The 20,590-nt window shown below is 50.8% G+C and overlaps 9 protein-coding genes across 9 annotated transcripts; 4 read left to right on the top strand and 5 right to left on the bottom strand.

Moving 5' to 3' along the window:
* Positions 1 to 35: 35 nt before the first annotated feature.
* Positions 36 to 1,034, bottom strand: N7462_011092 (sugar phosphate isomerase/epimerase family protein; the record flags this gene model as incomplete). The annotated part of the gene is made up of 1 exon (XM_057082806.1): positions 36 to 1,034. One exon carries the CDS (start codon positions 1,032 to 1,034, stop codon positions 36 to 38), a length of 999 nt encoding a protein of 332 aa, XP_056928161.1.
* Positions 1,035 to 1,392: 358 nt separating this feature from the next.
* N7462_011093 (putative pentafunctional AROM polypeptide) lies at positions 1,393 to 3,820 on the bottom strand (the record flags this gene model as incomplete). Its single annotated transcript, XM_057082807.1, has 2 exons — positions 1,393 to 1,599; positions 1,649 to 3,820. Coding segments are annotated over 2 exons (2,379 nt in total), but the record flags the coding sequence as incomplete, so codon positions are not given.
* A 137-nt stretch (positions 3,821 to 3,957) lies between these two features.
* On the top strand, positions 3,958 to 6,012 carry N7462_011094 (Zn(II)2Cys6 transcription factor; the record flags this gene model as incomplete). The annotated part of the gene is made up of 2 exons (XM_057082808.1): positions 3,958 to 5,861; positions 5,919 to 6,012. 2 exons carry the CDS (start codon positions 3,958 to 3,960, stop codon positions 6,010 to 6,012), a joined length of 1,998 nt encoding a protein of 665 aa, XP_056928163.1.
* Positions 6,013 to 6,261: 249 nt separating this feature from the next.
* N7462_011095 (type II 3-dehydroquinate dehydratase) lies at positions 6,262 to 6,702 on the top strand (the record flags this gene model as incomplete). The annotated part of the gene is made up of 1 exon (XM_057082809.1): positions 6,262 to 6,702. One exon carries the CDS (start codon positions 6,262 to 6,264, stop codon positions 6,700 to 6,702), a length of 441 nt encoding a protein of 146 aa, XP_056928164.1.
* Positions 6,703 to 7,023: 321 nt separating this feature from the next.
* N7462_011096 (uncharacterized protein) lies at positions 7,024 to 9,420 on the bottom strand (the record flags this gene model as incomplete). Its single annotated transcript, XM_057082810.1, has 1 exon — positions 7,024 to 9,420. One exon carries the CDS (start codon positions 9,418 to 9,420, stop codon positions 7,024 to 7,026), a length of 2,397 nt encoding a protein of 798 aa, XP_056928165.1.
* A 1,952-nt stretch (positions 9,421 to 11,372) lies between these two features.
* Positions 11,373 to 12,170, top strand: N7462_011097 (uncharacterized protein; the record flags this gene model as incomplete). The annotated part of the gene is made up of 4 exons (XM_057082811.1): positions 11,373 to 11,425; positions 11,524 to 11,613; positions 11,766 to 11,920; positions 12,100 to 12,170. 4 exons carry the CDS (start codon positions 11,373 to 11,375, stop codon positions 12,168 to 12,170), a joined length of 369 nt encoding a protein of 122 aa, XP_056928166.1.
* Positions 12,171 to 13,475: 1,305 nt separating this feature from the next.
* On the top strand, positions 13,476 to 17,090 carry N7462_011098 (uncharacterized protein; the record flags this gene model as incomplete). The annotated part of the gene is made up of 9 exons (XM_057082812.1): positions 13,476 to 13,599; positions 13,668 to 13,683; positions 13,750 to 13,772; positions 13,831 to 13,952; positions 14,024 to 14,110; positions 14,179 to 15,625; positions 15,682 to 15,781; positions 15,835 to 16,620; positions 16,688 to 17,090. The coding sequence occupies 9 exons, from the start codon at positions 13,476 to 13,478 to the stop codon at positions 17,088 to 17,090; spliced, it is 3,108 nt and encodes a 1,035-aa protein (XP_056928167.1).
* Positions 17,091 to 17,666: 576 nt separating this feature from the next.
* On the bottom strand, positions 17,667 to 18,619 carry N7462_011099 (F1F0 ATP synthase subunit 5; the record flags this gene model as incomplete). The annotated part of the gene is made up of 3 exons (XM_057082813.1): positions 17,667 to 17,870; positions 17,964 to 18,278; positions 18,458 to 18,619. 3 exons carry the CDS (start codon positions 18,617 to 18,619, stop codon positions 17,667 to 17,669), a joined length of 681 nt encoding a protein of 226 aa, XP_056928168.1.
* Positions 18,620 to 19,235: 616 nt separating this feature from the next.
* N7462_011100 (Mob1/phocein family protein) lies at positions 19,236 to 20,309 on the bottom strand (the record flags this gene model as incomplete). Its single annotated transcript, XM_057082814.1, has 4 exons — positions 19,236 to 19,477; positions 19,543 to 19,676; positions 19,742 to 19,835; positions 19,907 to 20,309. 4 exons carry the CDS (start codon positions 20,307 to 20,309, stop codon positions 19,236 to 19,238), a joined length of 873 nt encoding a protein of 290 aa, XP_056928169.1.
* Between the last annotated feature and the right edge of the window lie 281 nt (positions 20,310 to 20,590).

The raw sequence follows: 20,590 nt of genomic DNA on the forward strand, positions 1-20,590 counted from the left end.
TTCAAATAAGCCTATTTTAAAATTGAAAGTACAATCTAGACCAACTTTAACCGTTGTTGGAACTTCCTCCATGCTGCGATTCCTCGGCTTGCATGCTCCTCAGGCACATTTTTTCCTGCTTCGGACATTGTTCGTGAGAATAACTCCATGGAGACATACCCTTCGTACTTTAATCCAAAAATGATGGCTTTAGCGACAGATTCGGCGGGTAGGTATGCCCCTCTTTCATCTTCATACATAAAGGTTCTGGCATTTCGCGACCAGCTCATTCGCGCTGGCTGGCCGTCGACATGAAAGGGATGGCCAGCCACCAGCGGCGATTCCATTTTTTCCGCATCAACTACCTGAATGTAAAAGACCTTCGAAACGTCAACTTCATTGACGAGCCTTTCAATTGATTGTTTTAGATCAGTGTCAGCATTTGGTGTCTTGCCTGTTGGCGAAGCTGGATCTGCCCAAATGCGACCGGCGATATTGAAGGTATCAAGACACATGCCAAAGTTGGGCCGATCAACGCGTCTCACCACCTCCCATAGCTTTTCCCAAGTGTCGATAATAGTACTCCAACAAAGATTTTCGTATGCGAAGCGCACAACAGGTTTCTCTGCGGCACCCATGTCGGCTACCTTTTGCAAGTCGGCTACAATGACATTTAGGTCATCTGTCAATTGGTCCGCAGGTAAAAAGTTGGCAGGAATTTGGATGGTTGTCGTGTTCAGACATTTAGCAAGCTTCAACCAAAGCCTCATTTTTTCAATCAATTTGTTGTGTTCATCTCGATCTTTGAGGCCTTCATAGAACAGGAATGGCTGAAGGCCAATAATTTCCAGACCTTGCTCCTGGCATAGAGAACGAGCATGTTTCGCCACTTGCAGGATATCATCCGATGTTGGCGAATCACATCTGGAGACCTTTCTGGCGGCATAATCCAGATCCTCATAAAAGATCTCGATTCCTTTAAACCCTGCCTTTGCTGCGTGCAGAATCTTGTAGTCTAGGTCATGCAGCCAGGCCCGCCCGAGGGACGCACTCATGATTGCGGGTTGATATTTCATGCTGGATGCAGGTCGGCCAGCCTCGAACCGATAGAGAGGGATGATGATTCTCACTGGAATAGGCGGGGTTTGAGCCGATATATCTAGCCCATCGGTGACGGATGGGATAAAGCCTTAACCTAGTTTGAACAACGGGCAAATTCTTAACCGAGTCTAATGAAGTCTAATTGTTAGACTAAGAGCTACAAATGCACAATCTATTATATTGATGTCTGATTAGCAGGGTTGAAATTTCTATGTCTTATATAATAAGGAGTTGTGATACAAAGCTGAATAGTTTTTCAATAGGGTATCTTGAATATAGAGCAAAATAATACACAAAAATGACAGAAATGATCTATCTATGAGCATAGCCATGTTCAAGAGAATGCTCTTGAATGACACGGCGCATCAGATGAACTGGCGCTGGTCGTTTAGTTAATATCTCGTACTGAACAATGCCTTGTTCAATTAGAACTTTAAGCCCATCCACCACAACCCACCCTTTAGATGCACGCGCCAGCATTTGTTCCATGAGTTTGGTTGGCAAAGGGCCGTAACCCACCTGAGATATGGTTAATGGTAATTTTCAACTTGGGATGACGACTGTATACCTCGAGAAACACTCCACCAGTTCGGCTCGTAAGCCATTGCTCCGGGATCCTCAAATCTATGGTGCGCTCACTTCCGATTTCGTATGGTGGAATGCAAGATGTCACAATGGCGGGTGAGCGCCAGTCTGATGGCCAAGGGTCATTTGTTGAATTTAGTATATCCAGACGCAGGTCCACGCCGAGCTTTGACCTCGCCAAGCGATGATAGTAGTCCCGGAGCTTTTGGGCATTTTCAGTTGTCCGATTGTAGATGCATATTCGGCGAACGCCTAATTCATAGCAAGCATATACTGCCGCACGAGCCATTCCTCCAGCTCCGATTATGAGAGCTGTTGTTCCATCGCGCACGGCATTTGCGGGCGAAAGATGCTTGTCGATGCAATCCCGAATGCCGATATAATCAGTATTATAGCCCCTTCGAATAGTGACCCGCTGTCCATCGGACCGATACTTGTGGTCCAGAACCACCGTATTCACCGCGTTTATGTCCTTTGCATCAGGGCTAACTTCGTCAAGAAACGACATTATTGCCGACTTGTAGGGGAGAGAAACAATGACTCCACCTTGATTTTCTGCGTCGAGAAGTTTGTGAACATCTGATATGTCGTCGGTTTGAAGCGGTTCATATATATGCGGTAGTCCACATGCCTTATATGCCGTGTTATGCATTGCAGGGGAAAGAGTGTACTTCACACTTTTACCGAAGATGGTAAAAACTCTCTTGGGCAGAAGGAAGCAGGCAGAAAGAGCTTGTTGTGCCTCTCGAACCGTAATACCTGAGTCTTGCATGGACTGAAGCACTACTGGTGATAGAGTAGGATTCAAGCAGACTGAGGTATGGCCCAGAGGACCAGTGTTGTAGGAGACCACTGGGATTTTTGATTCTTCTTTCATCTTTTGTGAAAAGGATACACAAGAAAGGTTCTCGCTCGCAGACGTTGATTCTCCAGTTACACGTATGGCATCATATTTGAACTTCTCAGCCAATTGAAGGAGCGCTGAAGTTCCAAGAGACCTTTGCTTAGAACCAACATGTGAGGCCTCATGAAATGTGCCTATGATCTTCGTATGTCCCTTCTCATAATTGAGTTTTGACATGAACTCGAGACCACATTCGTGGGAACATGCGAGTGCATCAGGTGCAAGTCGAGGTATATTTAGTAAGATCTTTGAATAATCAAGATATTTCGGTTCAAAAGCTAATGCTGTCACATCAGCTATTATGGGGACTCTTGAATATGTCCTCAATTTCGAGATGTGGCGTGCAAGTTTATCCAGAGGTCTTCTTGATTCAAGATCATTAGATTTGATAAGCAGGGTGATAGCATCAACACCAGCCTCCAGCGATTCGAAGTCTTGGTTCGGTTCATCTAACCACGCAAGGGGTACTTGTAAAGAGTACGTATGTGATGCAGGGCTTGGATCGAAAGAAAATATCGGACGCTGGATCTTGCCAAATAGACGATGTAAGAATGCCACAAACACTCTTTCGGTCTCCTTGAGCTTAAGGTAAGTTGGCAAGGCCGGGTTCTCAGACTGACCCTGCGAATGATTGAAGAAGTCAAAATTGGAACATGACTCGAAAAATTCATCGAAAACATCGAATATACGAGTGAACTTCTCAGGAGAGGTGCCTGCCAGCTGCTGCAAGTCTCTTTCGTCTCTTCTGACATAGACAACTGGATGTTGTCGAGAAAATTCAGTCAGCAACACTCGCTGCGAAGAGCTAGCAGTCCCTCCCAGCCCGACAATGACACATCCCTTCTCGTAATTTGTCAGAAGATTCCGAGAAATTTCTAGTTCGATGTCTCGATAACGAGCCAAGCCGTTGCGAGTAATAAATTCTTGGGGGGACGATTGAACCTCTTGCTTGAAGAAGGAATCAAAGTCAATAAAACGGCGTCGCAAAGCAACCGAAGCAATAATTCCAAGGGTCTTTTTCCCGGCACCAAAGCATCCCACGAGCAACAATGTAGCATCGGCGCTATATTGGCGTCGAACGTCAAGGTTTTCCTCAAGCGTTGGAATTGAATTGCTGACCCTCGAATGGTCACCGACTGCCTCAACGGCGCTCATTTCGACATTGATCCTGATTTTAGGTCTCTGCTGGGATCTTGCAAAGCTTTCTGGCTTGAATAATGCTTCTTTGCCATCGCTGGTCGTCGACTTTGGCTGTAAGTTTCTGGTCGGTTAAATACATCACCGATCACATGACCACTCGCCACCCTCATTCGAACGTGGAATGCCTCACATCCACAATTAGTTTGATGCTGATTCATGGCTCTACATTCGTGAAATGCCCTATCCAAATGTCCAATCCACGCCCTTCGAAAAGGCAGCGTATCTATCGTGCTTGTGACCAGTGCCGGCGTCGCAAGTCCAAGTGTGATGGAGAGCAACCTGTATGCAAGATCTGCCACTCGGCTAATCGGGCGTGTACCTATGAGAGCGGCGGTGGACGCCGAGGCCTTCAATCCGGATATGTGCGTAGCCTGGAGATTGTTTTAGGTCTTGCTTTCCGGCACATACCGAACAGTGAGGGCACAATCCGTCGTCTTCTGCGAGAGTCTCGAGCCAAAGACAACTTCTTGGCCAGCGACCTAGCCCGCCAGTCGCTTTTAATTTGGCAAAAATCGAAGTTATCTCGTGAAGTTTCTCATTTATTGACGTCTGGATCTGGTGATAATGATCATGATGACTCGGACTGGGAGGCAATCGAGACGCGCAATTTAGACGAAAGCATGGACGACCAGATTGCCACTGCATCAATGTCTGTGAACAATGACATGATGGTTCTTTCAAATCCGCCACAGCCATCCAATAAACCCCAGGGATTGGGAGATCTTCCGGTTCCAGATATTACACCGGATCTTCTTGAATTCTATTTTACCTATACTCATTGCTGGTTTCCAATTCTTGAACGCCGTAACTTACTTCGAGCTATGCATATCAGCTCAGATCAATTGCAGACTAGTGAGGAATTATCTAGCCGCATATTGCTTTGGGCAGTTATTTCATATGTCTTTGCCATGGAAGGCAAAAGTGATCCTACGTTACCAACCCCTTCAGAGATTCAGATTGCCATTCTACAGCAAATATCGACTGAATGGAAATCCTGCAATCTCAATCATGTTCATACGATTCTGATCTTTGTCTTGACACACATATCGGCTGGAAATTTTTCACGGGCATGGACACTCGTTGCCCAAGCTACTCGAACCTTGATGGTGCTTCCATTGTCTAATCGAAAAGGCCGTTTTCTCCACACCTTTCACGGCTGCGTCTTCCTTGATAACATTCTCTCGGCGCTCCTTGGCAAAACGCCTTGTATATCATCAGAAGAGCAATCTCAGGAAGGACTGGTTGAAGAAGATGATGTCGATGAATGGGATGTATGGTCTCAACCTCGTTCCCGTACTCTCGATGGGGAACGAATACAAGCCACTCCGCTCCGTGCCCTGAGTAGCTTCAATCTTGTCCGACAGCTTATGCAATATCTGTCTCAGATATCCTATCAATCTCTGGAACATAATTCCATCGATGATATCCTTGAGGCATTACATGAAAAACAGGCAGCTGTTCTTCGAAGCCGACCATACAACAAACTCACTCCCATGAATCCTCCGCTTCTGATTCTACATCTCACTTCCTCGTTCACAACTCTATCACTCATTCGCAAGTTTGAGTCAGTATCAGCTGCAGTTGCAAATCTCTGCATCCGGACAATCCACCATATGCTCGAGATCTTGGAACTTTATTTGGACATGGCTGAAGCAGATGGCATCTCTCCGTTAGTTCATTGCTTTGCAGTCCAATGTCTCCAGTGTCTCGGCGCCAACAATTCCTTAATCTCTTTAGAAAAGGGCAATATCGAAAGAAAAGTCGCCAGGTTTATGCAAATTTTTGAAACAAAGCATTCATACCATTGGAAAGAGCAATCCGAGATTATATGGAACGAATATTCGAAATCTCAGAGTCAACCGTCTTTGCCCCTAGCTGTTCAACAACCCGGCAGTGAAACCTCAGTTGCTATGAATGAAGAAAGCTCTAGCCTGAATATCTATTCAACCCTGCCATCTCACTCTGGAGGGTCTATCATGACCTTGCCAGACCTTCCCAGGTCCAGCGAGGACATAAATTCTACATCACTCATCGGTCAAGAAGCATATGATGCACTATTTGAAGAGATGGTCACATCATTTCCTTCCACCGGGTACATTTTTCTCATTTACAAAACCTATTCATGTGCAAAAAACTGACTATTCTTTAGACAAGAACCATTGTTTGCACACAATTTAGGTTTCTATGATGGAGACCTGGACACTGATTTTTTGGCTCAATTGCAGCAGCCGCCCGCAATTTAAGACTCGAAACTCAACTGAGGTACAAATTGCTTATGGAAGTCGTTTTCCTGCGATGATAGATTCTGGAAGTGGCTCATGAGCGCGATGTATATAATACCCACCCGTCGGCTGAAGGCCTAGCCGAACACCGGGACCTACTCCCTTCGAGACATAATATAAATCCATGATACCCATAACAGAGAGACAATGCATTGTCCATCTGTTCAATTTTTTTTTTTAATTCAGACAAAAGACTCCTTCATTTTTAAAATGTCCAACATCCTTCTCATCAACGGCCCCAACCTCAATCTACTGGGCACCCGTGAACCACACCTGTACGGCACCACAACCCTCCAAGATGTCGAAGACAACGCAAAGACCCTAGCCGCCGCCAAAGGAGTCTCACTTGAAACTTTTCAATCCAACCATGAAGGCCACATTATCGACCGCCTCCATGAAGCCCGCGGCCAGGTTGATATCGTGATTATCAATCCCGGGGCATTCACGCATACTAGCGTTGCACTTCGAGATGCGCTGCTTGGAGTGTCGATTCCCTTTATCGAGGTTCACCTCACGAACATCCACACTCGAGAGCCATTTCGACACCACAGCTATTTCTCGGATAAGGCGATTGCTTGTATCATTGGGCTAGGGACATATGGCTATGAAGCTGGGATTGAGTATGCAGTGCGGTTTATCATCAAGGAGTGATGTCATGTCACACGGTTCATTGTATATATAGAGGAAGTATATCTATCCATCGGAGTCACTTCAAGAGGTGTATTATTTTGAAGATTTCAGGATTCGCGCAATTCAGAAAAGATACCGTTCCAGACATGACAGGTATAGACCACATTATGAACGATTTATGCTTTAACTGATAGCAAAGGGAATATCTCAAACGAGAAAAAAAAACCCGGAATCCAAACCAGGAATGGCGGATACACCCAGAGAGATCGAGGTGAAAAAAAAAAAATTCTAATCAAACATTCAAAATAATCATACAGTATACATAACATTCAGGCATGGCTGTCACCCCTTAACATCATCCGCGCTATCAGTGTTAAAATCACTTGCACTACCACGGCGGAGGGAGAGGATATTCTTATTAGCCAGGTCATCGGCGTTGCGCTCTGCGGTCCGTTCGGCGGCACGCCACCGCGTAACAGCTTGCTCCACATCTTCAAACATCTCCAGGGAATCTTGGATAATGCCGCCCTCATCGCCATCACCTGACTGCGTGCTCTCACGTGAGCCGCGATCACTTTCCATGGGAAACGCAGGGCCAAAGCCACGCTCAGGAACAGGGTTGAACATGATGGCATTGGCAAACATGCGGATAAACTCCTTTTCCAGCTGCGCCGAGTTAACAATCCCCCGAGGAGGAATAAGATCCTCGCTCTTCTGCAGCATAAGTATGTTGTTATTCTTAGAAGGTGTTCCCGTGGCTGGGATGGGGGACTCGCCGTCACCAGCAGGAGTGCTGACAGCCTCTGTTGCAGCCGCGACAGCCTTGCTACCTTGGTGAACAGCGGATTTGATGGATTTCAGGTCTTGTGGTCGATATATAAGGTCATGGTACCCAGGGGCATCTCGCTCACCCAATGGCTTGGCAAAGATGGAGGCAAGTTTATGAGTGGTCACGTCGTTCATGATGGGTGCGGCAGTGCGATGAAATCCACGCGTACAGAGAACATATTTGGATGTATCCACCTTGGGTTGTTCTGGAGGGGTGAATTCCTGCTCTAGGAACTCGCTTGCACCACGCTTGCGCTTCGATCGCCCCTTGGGGGTCTGATCATCGGCAGGAGCAGCGGCGCCCTTGCGGCGACCGGAAGGCCCAGGAAGTTCCGGGGATTCATCTCGCGAAACTACAGAGCGCCCACGACTCTGTGTGGAGGCGGAGCTGATAGCTCGCTTTCTCCGAGTTATGGAACCTTTTTCGAGCTTGATAGTGGGCGCAGTCTTGGAATCCGCCTCACTACCTTGACCACGTCGAGATTTTCTCTCCCGTGGAGGGGAAATATCCATGGCATCGGGCGAAGGAGCTCTGTCACTGATTGGACTGACATCTCCTGGGCCTGGACGAGCGGGAGATGCAGGGGACCCCGCAACGCTCGGACGAGGCGTCTGCTTCCATGGAGTGGAGGACCCCGGTGTGTCAATTGACAGCCGTGGACGTGAGCCACGGGTTGCTGAATAAACTGGAATAACGACGCTTGGAGTCTGCGAGACCTGTGGGTAGCCAACTGGGACGGGGGTTTGAGCCGCAGAAGCAGTTGGACCGGGAGTGCTTGGGACAGCGGATGAGATGGAGTTTTTGGCTTGGGTTCTTGATGGGGCTTGGGAAGAAGAGGGGAGAGGCGGTTTGGAGGCGGTATGAGGTGAGGTACCAGAGTAAGGGGAATCGGGAGGAGCTTCCAGCTGCCATTGCTGGAAACTTGGTTGAGTAGCAGAGGGTGGTTGGGAGGCTTTCCCTGGGGCAATTGGGGTAGTTGCGGGGGCATGAGGGCGTGGTGCAAGCTGTGATGGATGCACGCGCGGCGCTCGTGTAGCTGCACCAGGTGTCGCAGGAGCCGTCTGCTGATTCTGAGGCGCAAGTGACGGTTGAACTGGGATCTGTGCCACATTCTGGTCATTGGTCGTTTGGGGATGCAGTGGTTGTCCAGTCTTTCCTTGGGCGGGCTGGGCTGGCAACGGCACCTGTGGGACTAGACCACCGGGCTGTCCAGAAGTCCCAGCAAGTGTGGTGGACGGACGTTGTGCCTCTCTCGCCTGATCGGGTTCTGGCGGAGGACCTGTCGAGGACGCCTGGTGTGCTTGGAAAGGCTTCGGATGAGGGATGAACTGATCAGCGGGACGCTCCGCTCGCGGTGTTTCTTGCTTCACGTCGATGGGCGACGGTTCCGACCGCTCGACCTTGGTTATTGGTGGTGCGGGGATATCCTGAACGACGCCCGATGCAGTCGGTTTGGCCTCTTGCTGCCGCAAACGCTCAATTTCTTCTTTGATATCCCTATATCGCTTCTCCTCGTCCTTGATCTCTTTGGTCACCAGTTCCTTGTAGCGCGCGTAGAGGTGTGAGACCAGCTCGGGAACCAGCACTGCATGGGTCAGGCTGTCCGGTCGCGGGCTCGAGATCTTGCGTTTCTTCGGGTTGCTGGGACCTGAGTTGTCGGTCGGTCGCCCGTTCGGGCCGGTCGGCACAAGGTCGCGATCGAAGCCGTCCCGGAGCAAGGTCGCGTAGAGGTCCTCAAGGGCTTCCGGAGCAAGGCGATCGGCGCTGAAGGCTACATTCTGACGAATAAGCGGGTTGTTGCTGAGCAACGTGGAGATGGATGCGAAACTGGCCGGGCGCACATCGGACGTGGCCAGCGACTGGAAGAAGAGTAGGGACTCAAATGGAGTGTACGCCGACAGAGGAGGCATCCCCCATTGTCCGCCTGGTCGGCCGCTGGGGGAAGAGCCTGAGGGATCGGGGCCACGGTGGTTAGTGGAGAGAGGGAGAGGAGAAGTGGGATCCGAGTGAACGCGTGGAGCGTGTTCTCGGGGAAGAGGTCGCGAAGATTTGCGAGTTCGGTCGGGAGAGGTGGAGGTGGAGAATCAAGGAAGGGGTGGAAGGGTTCGAAGGGAGGTTGAGGGAGAGGGAGATAGCAGGCGACCGAGGCCCTCTCGACCACATCCACCACAAGGCTGCTGACAGAAGGAGGGGGGGGGGGAGGGGAGGGGATGATAGAGATTGGGATGACAGTTGGACGACGATGGGACGCGACCCGAGTTGAGTGCTGGTGCAGGTGACTTTTGCGGTGATGGACCTTTCACAATCTTCCGTTCCCGGTTGCCAGTTTGCCAGTTTGCCAGTTTGCAAGTTTAGGTAAGTTGGTAATTTTCGACGGGCCGCGTTACATGGTCGCTGAAAATTACAAGGTCACATGACTGGTTACTGGGGCGAACCATGGAACTCCTGCGCTTACTTGGCTGACTGGGCAATGGGGAAGTATAACGTAGGAGGTTGTAGATTGTAGATCGTAGATAGTAGTATAGACGGTATCGAATATAGATTCGAGAGTTGAATCCTCGTGGAGAGCACACCTGGATACTCTCGTGGCTCCCTATCTATTCCTTCTGACCCTAATTTCCGACTGACTGGGGTTCCCCCCCCCCTCCTCCCCACGTCAGGGGCGTTTTCTTTGACCCAAATTTGCCTTCGCCCCCTTTTCTGACTCGGTCTCGAAGTGGAGCGGGCATCTGTTAGTTTGCCCCTGAGGAAGGAGAAGCAGACGGTCCGTTCCCTCCAAATTATTCTCCTAGCCCGACTGCTAAGGCTAAATGTGGCTCCGAAAGCTTCCTCGAAAACCCACTTGTTACTTAACATGCCGACCAGTGTCCAGGACTGAGAGTCTAGGATCTGTATAGTATCTAGCTCCAGCATCGGAACTTCATGGGCTGCTCAAAACATAAGACCGGCGATTGGGCATGCAGACTCATGCGATCACTCTCAGTATATAGCTCTCAGTATATAGCTCTCAGTATATAGCTGTGACATGCGGGCCATCATATATCTATAGAGTCCAGAGTGGAGTGTGGTCGACTTCAGGTACCAAGGCTCCCCTCCCGGGATGACAGTATCAACAGCTCCAAATGTTGACAAACCGACTCGACAGAGCATCAGATCTCGGGCTGGGACGATGACCAGCGGGCTCGTCTGTCCATGCTGCCCCTCAATGGCACTAGAACCCCCGATGCCCCCTTGTAATACCGTGACCCTCCCTTGCGGTGGATATCGAACGCATGTACCGGTCCCTCCGCGATTACGGCGACTAGTAACATAGTCGGTGGGCTACGATCGTCTCTCATCACTCACTTCTTTTTTCCCTCCCCCTCTCCCCAGCTGTCTGGCAGCCCGTACAACGCCTTTCCTTGAATCCACGATCTGTCCCTGCCGTCCGCATCTCTCCAGTATGGCATCTGCGCCCCCCTCCTTCCCCTGGGGCCTAGGACTTCCCCTCCCGTTCTCGCGGCGCACCACTTCTTGTGGTGGCTGTCGGGAGGGTGCGAAGTATAACACGCTCTCGACCAACGTGAAACTAACAACTCAGCAGCGTCCTCGATTCGAGACTGATCCGAGACGTCAACTTCAATCCTCTCTCCGCTGATTTCTTGGCTAGCCCTGGTCATCGATTCTCTCCCTCAACCACCTCACCATCTCTGGTTGCCCATCTCCGACACGGCATCCCTAATTTGTGCCCCGTGGGCTGCCCCCGCTCGACGAGTTGCAACCCCCTTTCCCCCCTTCTCTACACTCTACACACACCTTCTCTCCAACCCCGATCAGAGTCGTGATCGGGAAGATCAGCTTCAACCTCTTCAAATCAACCAAGATGTCCGATACCGAGCAGGAATGGAAGCCCTCGGGCAAGGTTCGGCCCCAGTCGTACGTGGGCTTCTGCGCCCCCCCCCCCAATAACTCAAAGGCTTCTCCGAAATGATAGTCGGGTGGAATGGCGGATGTTGACATTGACATTCAAACAGGACAATGGCGCAGGCGTTCTCGTCGGCGTTAGACAACGCTTTCATGCTGGACAGCGACGTCAACCACCTCTCTCAAACCATTGACCAAAAGTAAGTCGACCGGGCACAAAACCAATCATACCGATTCTCGCCCAGGGTCCTCCTTCGGGACGGTTGAAACACTGGGCCCCCACCCCTCCTCCCCCTCCCTGGCGATTTCGGCCCGGTCGCGTCAGAGCTAGCTAATGACGCCTGCCATTTAGGAAGCAGCAGATGATCATCCAGAGCCGGGAGCTCGAGGCTCTGCAGCAACGCATTCGAGAGGCTGAGGAACGCCTCAAGTCACGGCAGTCCGTCAACTATGGCCACTCCGCACCCACACCGCAGACGGACCGCAGTGGGGAGGCTCAGACCGCCGGTAAGGATGGCTCAGCTTGATCATCCCCCCGCCGTGATTTCTTGTTGAAATTTTTATTATGATTATTATAATTATTATTATTTTTTATCCATTTCACTTGCTTTCTTCCCATCAATATCTGCTGCTGGGAAGCTTGGTTGTTCTTGTTTCTGCGAGATGGGACTGATGCGAAGACACAGCTCCCGAAGAAGGGTCGACGGTCACCGAAGGGCCACAGCAAGCGTCCGCCCCAAAGGGAAATGAGCCGTGATGATGTCGTCCGATCGTTGAGAGAAGCTGAAGATGGTTGTCTTTCTTTTTGTTTTTTTTTTTTTTCACTCTCTATTTTTTTTGACTTGTTATATACCTCTTTTCGAATGGACCTGAATGGGGCTGAGGGAAATCTTGTCGGAGCCTTCTAGATTTGAAGACGGGCCACCCGATGAAGATGGTCCAGCCCCCGGATCCTCGCATGCTGACTTGGTGAAGACTGTTAGCTCCATTCATCCCTCCTGTGTCTGGTGTTTTTCCTGGCTTTTCTTGCGTGGTTGGCTATACTTGCAGCAGCTCGTTTCCTTAACCCTTGTATCTATCTGGGCCCCCGCGGGTCCGGAGCCCCTCGTTGGCAGACTCTACGGCGTAATTGAGCTTTTGTCTTACAGATATCGAATGCGTATGTGCAATAGAATCAGGATTTACAGGACGATGGCGTGATAGCATGGCTTGGTTGAGGGGGAATCGCTCTACCCGAAGTATAGGACAGCGCTATGAGAGATCGAGCCAGCGGATGTGTGTGTATATCAATTCTCCGGGACATAAGCTGCGTACCTTCAGTTGGGCTGAGAGAACCTCCAAGGCACACACCAGGTACACAACAGGTACACACCAGGTACACGATCCTTTTGCGGTCGAGTCATCCAATATCAGGATATGTATTCCGCACTTACTCTCCAATCTCAGAAGAGCCGTGCGCCGGAGCTCGAAGCCATTATCCATGCAGCAACCCTGTCGCCAATAATCCCCCTAATGCATGTGTTGTTCCCGCAGTCGAGATCCTCATAGACTCGCCCGCCCGGGCCAATCACCGCGGCGCAACCCGAAGCACGAACGCCCGATATCCACCGGTGCCGTCATTGTCCCTGCTTTGGCACAGATAGCACCCAGTGGAGCTGTCATTTCTGTGTGTAGCATGGTTGGTCGTGCCCGTTCCCTGGTTTTCCGGTCCCCTTAGCAGAGAGCCCGTCAGTAAGACGAGCTCGTAGGAACAGGAACCGCCGTAGAAGAAGTTGACGTTGGAACTAGGACCGGAGTAGGTAATCCGCGCTTGTCGCCCCTCCCCCAACTCTGCCAAAGCTACCGACTCAAGACGACCCTGCCCCTCCTCTAATTCTCCTCCTCCTCCTTCGTCCTCTTCCCCTCTTTGCTGCGTGCTGAGATAACCCTCCCCCCTCTCATTCCTGTCTTTCATTCTGTTTTCTTCCTTGCTTGCTGGTCTGGACTGGGGTTTGCACCGCTGGTTTCTCCGTTAATCGTTGCTGGCAAGCCGCCCTCTTCCGCTCCGCAATTCGGTCCCACCATGGTGTTGATCGACAAGCACGAGTACCTCACCGAGGAGGAGAAGCGTCTGAAGGAAGATCGAGAGCGCACTCGTTACTGGAAGCGATGGGGCCCCTATGTGGCCGAGAGACAATGGGCCACGGGTGAGTTCGAAGCCCAGAATTGACCAAATTCGAAGCGCCTGCTAATGACTTCATCGCCGGGGATCTAGTACGCGAGGATTATTCGTAAGTGACCGTTACATCGCAAACACTCGCTTCCCTTCCTTCTCACTGACCTAACGGCTTCACTAGTGAGGATGGGGACGCTTGGAGCTGTAAGCGACCATTAGGGAACCCAACACTAGAGAGAGGCAATAGCTAACCAGTGGGAAGACTTCTCGCACGACCATGCGCGGTCGCGGACCTTCCGTTGGGGTGAAGATGGCATCGCCGGTGTATCGGACACCCACGGCGTCCAGAATATCGCCTTTGCCTTTTGGAACGAGAAAGAGCAAGTCCATTCCCTCTCCATATTTCCCTATTTGCGACAAAATGCTGACATTGTTGGCTCAGTGATTTTCTCAAGGAGCGTCTGTTTGGATTGTCTAACCCGCAAGGAAACCACGGCGAGAGTATAAAAGAGGCACATTTTCACGTTGATAATACCCCGACGGTAGGTTCCACGATGGAAATTAGCGACATTCGCTGGAAAAAATTGATCTAACCTGAAATTCCCTGCAGCATTCCTACATGAAGTTCCTCTACAAATACCCTCAGCAGAAGTTCCCTTACCAGGATTTGATCGACGAGAATGCCCGGCGGTCGCGCCAGGAGCGTGAGTATCAGATACTCGATACTGGAATCTTTGACGACAATCGTTACTGGGATATTTTTATTGAGATGGCCAAAGAGGGGGATGATGAAGAAGAGCTCATTTTTCGAGTGATTGCTTACAATCGCGGGCCGGAGCCAGCTCCGTTGCATATTATCCCCCATGTCTGGTTCCGAAACACCTGGTCATGGGGCTACGAGAAGGAGAACGTCAAACCATCAATCAAACAAGAAGATTCCCGGATAGCAAAATCGACGCATCGCAAGCTTGGCGAGCGATACGCTTGCTTTGCCCCATCCCCTCCAGTGGGATCCAGTGACGAAGATATTCAGCCTCAAATGCTTTTCACCGAGAATGAGACTAACAATAAGAAGCTCTGGGGGACTGATAATGAGCAACCTTACGTCAAGGATGCCTTCCATAGGCACATTGTTGACGACGAGAAGGACGCGATCAACCCTGCCAACGAAGGAACCAAGTTGGGTGCCTGGTATGCCTTTAATGAAGGTGAGGGTGTTCCTCCCGGCGAATGTGCTGTCGTTCGTTTCCGATTCTCTCGAAAGAAGGCAGAGTTTGTGGACGAGGAGGAACTTGATGATGTGATTGAGCAACGCCGTGCTGAGGCCGATGACTTTTACAATCGCATCAGCCCGCTCCCCATGAGCGATGATCTACGAAACATTCAAAGACAGGCTTTCTCAGGCATGATGTGGTGCAAGCAATACTACAACTTCATCTGGGACCAATGGAGTAACGGTGATCCAGCCGAGATTCCACCTCCGGCGGGACGGAAGGGCATTCGCAACGAGCAATGGCGACACCTCTACATTGATGATATCCTCTCGATGCCAGATTCATGGGAATACCCGTTCTTCGCAGCATGGGATACCGCATTCCACTGTATCCCACTAGCAATGATCGACCCTGATTTTGCAAAGAAGCAACTCGATCTTCTGACCCGCGAATGGTACATGCACCCCAACGGCCAGCTTCCTGCGTATGAGTGGAACTTTGGCGATGTCAACCCACCTGTCCATGCGTGGGCGGTATTCCGTACGTTCAAAATCGAGCGCAAGATGTACGGCCGCCAGGATCTGGACTTCCTCGAACGCGTTTTCCAGAAACTACTTCTTAACTTCACCTGGTGGGTGAACCGCAAAGACTCTGACGGAAAAAACGTTTTTGAGGGCGGTTTCCTGGGCCTGGATAACATCGGTCTGTTTAATCGCTCCGAGCCTTTGCCCACAGGCGGTGTTCTCGAGCAGGCAGATAGTACAGGCTGGATGGCCTTCTATTGTTTGACCATGCTCAACATCGCTTTGGAACTGGCCAAGCACCGGCGCACATATGAAGATAGTGAGCTTACTACCCACAAGTACTGAGTTCTTTCCATGCTAATTTATGTCTTTTAGTCGCATCCAAGTTCTTTGAGCACTTCATTCTCATCAGCGATGCAATGACTTTTCGGTCGGGCGAGGACAGTATCCAGTCATTGTGGAATGAGGAAGACAAGTAAGTTACAACGTACATTCTATGGATAATATACATCGGCTGACCAACTACAGCTTCTACTACGATGCCATCTCCTATGGCGGACCATGGACTCAGCAGCTGCCTATCCGATCCCTGGTCGGACTGATTCCTCTCTATGCCGTACTTACTCTAGAACCGGAGATCATCAAGAAGTTCCCCTCGTTCAAGCGACGGCTGGACTGGTTTATTGAGAATAAGCAAGATGTTGCCGAGCGTAACATCGCCAGTATGAAACGACGAGGCAGAGACGATCGACTCCTCCTGTCCCTCGTTAGCAAAGATCGTCTAGAGAAGATTCTGAGACGCATGCTAGACGAAACCGAGTTCCTCGCCCAGCACGGTATTCGGTCCATGTCCAAGTACCATGAAGAGAACCCATATTCCATGGAGGTTAACGGCCAGACATTTAAGGTCGGATATGTTCCCGGGGACTCGGATAGTGCCCTCTTTGGTGGTAACAGTAACTGGCGAGGCCCGATCTGGCTGTGTGTCAACTTCTTGCTCGTCGAGTCTTTGCTCCGCTTCTACATGTTCTATGGGGACTCATTCCAAGTGGAATGTCCAACTGGGTCGGGCGATTACATGCACCTTGGACATGTTGCCGAGGAACTGCAACATCGTATGCAGCATTTGTTCGCACGAAATGATGACGGTCGTCGTGCCATTAACGGCAAATCCGACCTGCTCGATTTCGATGAGCATTGGAAGGATTATCTGTGGTTCAATGAATTCTTCGATGGCGACACTGGTCGCGGCTTGGGCACATCACATCAGTGTGGCTGGACGGGATTGATCGCAAAGATCATCCACGATACAGGGTAAGTTCTTAGCTCTTTTTTACGTCCCAGAATTCCCAAACGTGGGTCATGTACTAATGCTCAGTAGCATCAACTGCCGTCTCCCGCAAACTCCCCGTTCCCCCTTTGCCGCTGCTTCCCATTACTTCGATGATATTTTCTCTCGTTCTGGACGTCGCTCGCAGTCCGGTCGTCCGTCCGTTCGCCGGTCGTCCACCACCCGCTCAATTGGAAACCGGAGTGACTTCAACTCCACTGTTGCCGGTGACGCAACACCAGCTGCGTCGACTGTTCTGGATGATGACGAAATCCGAAGTCCCATCAGCCGCCGCGATAGCAGCGCCGCTCTTACCACGAATGGAGATGGAGATGAACACTTGCACCATTACGTTGAGAGCCAATTGCAGCGCGTGCGTAGCTCAGCTTCGATTGCCGAGGGATATGAAGATGAGCTTGAGACTCAAGCAGACAAGCAGAATGGGCATTCCTAATCCGAATATTCTCACATAGTATGAGACGAACAGATTGATTGGGACGCCTGGGTTGATTTGTGAAGGTCATGCCTGCGGATACACAACAATACAGTAATAGATATTGAGGAGATGCCATCCATTTCTTTTTCTGGACGAGAGTTAGTTTCTTATATAGCCAATGAATACCAAGACTGCATGCATGAAATCTGCGTTATTTCCGTATCAATGTACCTCTTTTCATATTTAATATTCCCGGCTCAGTCATTCCAGGTACTGATCAGGTAGGACGAGGACCAATATGATATGCGATCTAGACAAGCCAGTAACTCCCTTTTTACGGCCATTTGTAGAATCTAAAGAAAAATGGGATGTGTATTGTGCAATTCACAGATAATGAAAACAAATGGAAATGAAAGGATCAAAAAGGGAGGACAGGAGAACGTCCAACAAGCCCACCTAAACCAGCAGGTCCACAATAGTCAAAAGAGACCCGCCTCCCTCTTTCGGCTTTCACCACAACGCTACCGTTCATGCGGGACGACATGCTATATCTAACCAATCCTCCCACACAACTCTTTCGGGGCTATTTTACATTTACAGGGCATCAGTGAGAGCCTTGTTCATCTTGGCGATCTTGGAGGAGACGCTAAGATCGATGGTGCGGTCGCCGATCTCGACGACAAGGCCGCCAACCAGATCGGGGTTAACCTTGGTGACAACCTTGAGCTTCTTGCCCTGGCTGTAGATGGACTTGGCGACGGCCTTCTCGACACGGGAGACGGACTTGGCATCGAGCTCCTGCATTTGTCATTAAGGTTAGTACACATATGACGGTAAAAGAAGCAATTGAAGTCTGGGTTTCTTCGGAAAGAAGGGAAAGACGAAACGCACCTGGGCGGAGGTGATGTTCAGCTCGATCTCACCACGGTGGGCGCTCATCAGGGTGGAGAACTTGTCGCAGACACCCTCGAGGGCGCCGAGGCGGTTGTTCTCGGCGAGAGTCTGGAGGAAGTTCTTGAGGATGTCGGCCTTGTCGGCACCGGCGACCTTCTGGAGCTCCTGGATGATCGACTGCTTGTCGGCAACGCTCAGAGTCGGGGCGCCGAGGATTGTGCCGAGCTTCTGGTCGGCCTTCAGGGTCTGGCCGAGGTTGGCGATGGCCTTGGCGGTCTGGTCAAGGGCGGAGGACTTGGCGGAAGCAGTGTACTAATTGAAAGAAAGAAAGGGCATTAGAACTGTCATTCACTAGCATTGCGGCAAACCCTTCGGTCTTAACCCCAGCATGAAATGCAGAGGGGGTGGGCGGGAGGGGTCGGGGCAACACGGGGCCACCCAAAAAAATCGATACTGCAAGCTTCGGGGCTGGCAAAGGGACGAATGCATACCAGAGCAGTGGCGTAGGTGCCATCAACGCCGAACAGCGCGACGGGAGGGCGGACTTCCTGGGCCGGGGTGGCATAGGTGCGCAGGCCGTTGACGGCCGGGCGAACGACGGAGAACTGCTGGGCGGCACGCAGGCCGTTGCGGGCGACACGAGCAGACATCATGGTAGAATTGGATGTAAGGAGAGCCTCGAGAAGAGGGGGGAGAGAGGAGTTTTGATGGGGGTGGAGGAGAATCGAGCGACGGTCGGAGTGCTGGCGTCGTGAGTGCAGGTTGAGTTCGAGGTCCGACTTCTTCCCGAGTCACGTGGTGCACTAGGGGCTGAGTCAGCCGTTCGGTTTTCGCACTGCAAAAGTGGAGCTGCCGCTTTCCGGGCCTTGCGGCATATACAACTATGGAGGACTCGGAGTGCGGAGCCCAAGAGCTTCTTTACCCAGTGGCTATAGTATTGGAACCATAGCAAGCTGTATAATTCCATTTATCATACATGAGACATCACCTGATCGCTTTAATTATCCTACAAGACCTAGAGCGCATGACCGATGACCTGATTTCAACGGATTAATGGTTGATTCAACACAAGGACAACAAAACACCGCCGAGAACATTAATCACATATCAATTGCAGCAATGCATACGCCACGCCTGAAACGCCATTTGAGAATCCTGCCTGCCCCATACCTTCAGCAGAATTGCCGGCTGCCGAGACTGAGAAACAAGCGGGATTCCAATGCACCAAAGTGTCCCTTGATTTCGTCCCATTCTCCTCTATGGAGGATCTCAATCACTGCGCAGCATACTATCAACCAAATCCCCGAGTGGACCCCAGTAGTCCTTCCCACTGGCTAATTTATGCTCATCAATAAACAGGACGTAGTGCTTGAAGCTCGTGTTCAGGTGGGGCTCGAGACCGAGATGGACGACGACCGGGTAATGGTGGCAGTAAATATGAGCGTAGACACGGTACAAGCGCTTGAAAATCTGTCGCAGGAGACTTGGAAATGTTTTAGGGAAAGGAACGCCTGTATAGTGCCAGCAGTCAGCTAAGACTCCCCCGTGATGCAACGTCATTGTGGAGAGCACAAACCAATGCGACTAGGGAACATCTGCTCATTATCAATGTTACTCTGGACCCAGCTCATCAGGTGCTCAATATATTCCGGCGCAGACATTTTGGTCGGTCGCTTGTAATTCTCTGAGTCTTGCCACAGATACTCAAACCTAGGTCGCACATGCGGTCAGTCGTTATGAAGAAACATGGAGCCAGACAAAGAGGTAAGCCTTACTCATCCGTGGCCTTCATCTCAGGGCATGACTGCGGTGAGCAGAACTCGGTTATGGAGCCATATAGAAGATTGATTTGGTTATAGAAATCGACGACTGGAGGAATGTGTAGGATGATTAGCAGCTGACGCAGTTGTCAGATGGAAAGCACCCGAGATAGATCATACTGTTGACTGCAAGCCATTCATTCAAATCCTCGCCATCTGGAAGCTTTACAGCCTTGCGCAGGCTGCCACTTCCCAGCGTAGCCTCTGCGAATTGTCTCAGCTGATAGCTGCTGGTCCCCTTGGCGGCAGACCGAGGCTTGAACGGCGCTCTTGTGCGTGCATTGCTGGGAGGGGTTAGTCCAAATACGCCTTGTTTCAATGCACGCACCGCGGGTGATAGATAAGAGGGGGGTTCTAAGAAAGGGACATGGGAAGTGCGGGTGGTCTGGTAGAGACCGGAGGGGCTAAGGCTGAGGGAGGGGGTGCGCGCAGGCAGCGAGGGAGATGGGGACTCAGGGCAAGTCGCAATATGAGCAGGGGCAGGGGCAGTTGGAACCGACATGGTGGTGATGAACGAAGCCATATTCGTTCTGACTGATCCCTTGGGATGTTATGTGTGGTGGGGGAGGGCGCCGCGTCTCTGCATTCCGATGTCAGAAGGGCTAGAAGGGTGGGCGTTCGAGCGGGGAATGGGGGACATACCGTGCTAGGGATGATTGGAATGATTTCGAAAAATCAGCAAGCGATGCAGAAGCAGCAAAGAATCAAGATCAAGTCAAGATCGACGGATGCGCGCGAAGCGGTGCAAGGGAGGGTTATCGGGTTTCAGCTGCTCCACTCGTGATAAGCAAATCGGGTTCCCAT

Source organism: Penicillium macrosclerotiorum, assembly GCF_028827735.1.
Source record: "Penicillium macrosclerotiorum strain IBT 26536 chromosome Unknown utg000011l_segment0_segment0, whole genome shotgun sequence".
NCBI classification, from domain to species: domain Eukaryota; kingdom Fungi; phylum Ascomycota; class Eurotiomycetes; order Eurotiales; family Aspergillaceae; genus Penicillium; species Penicillium macrosclerotiorum.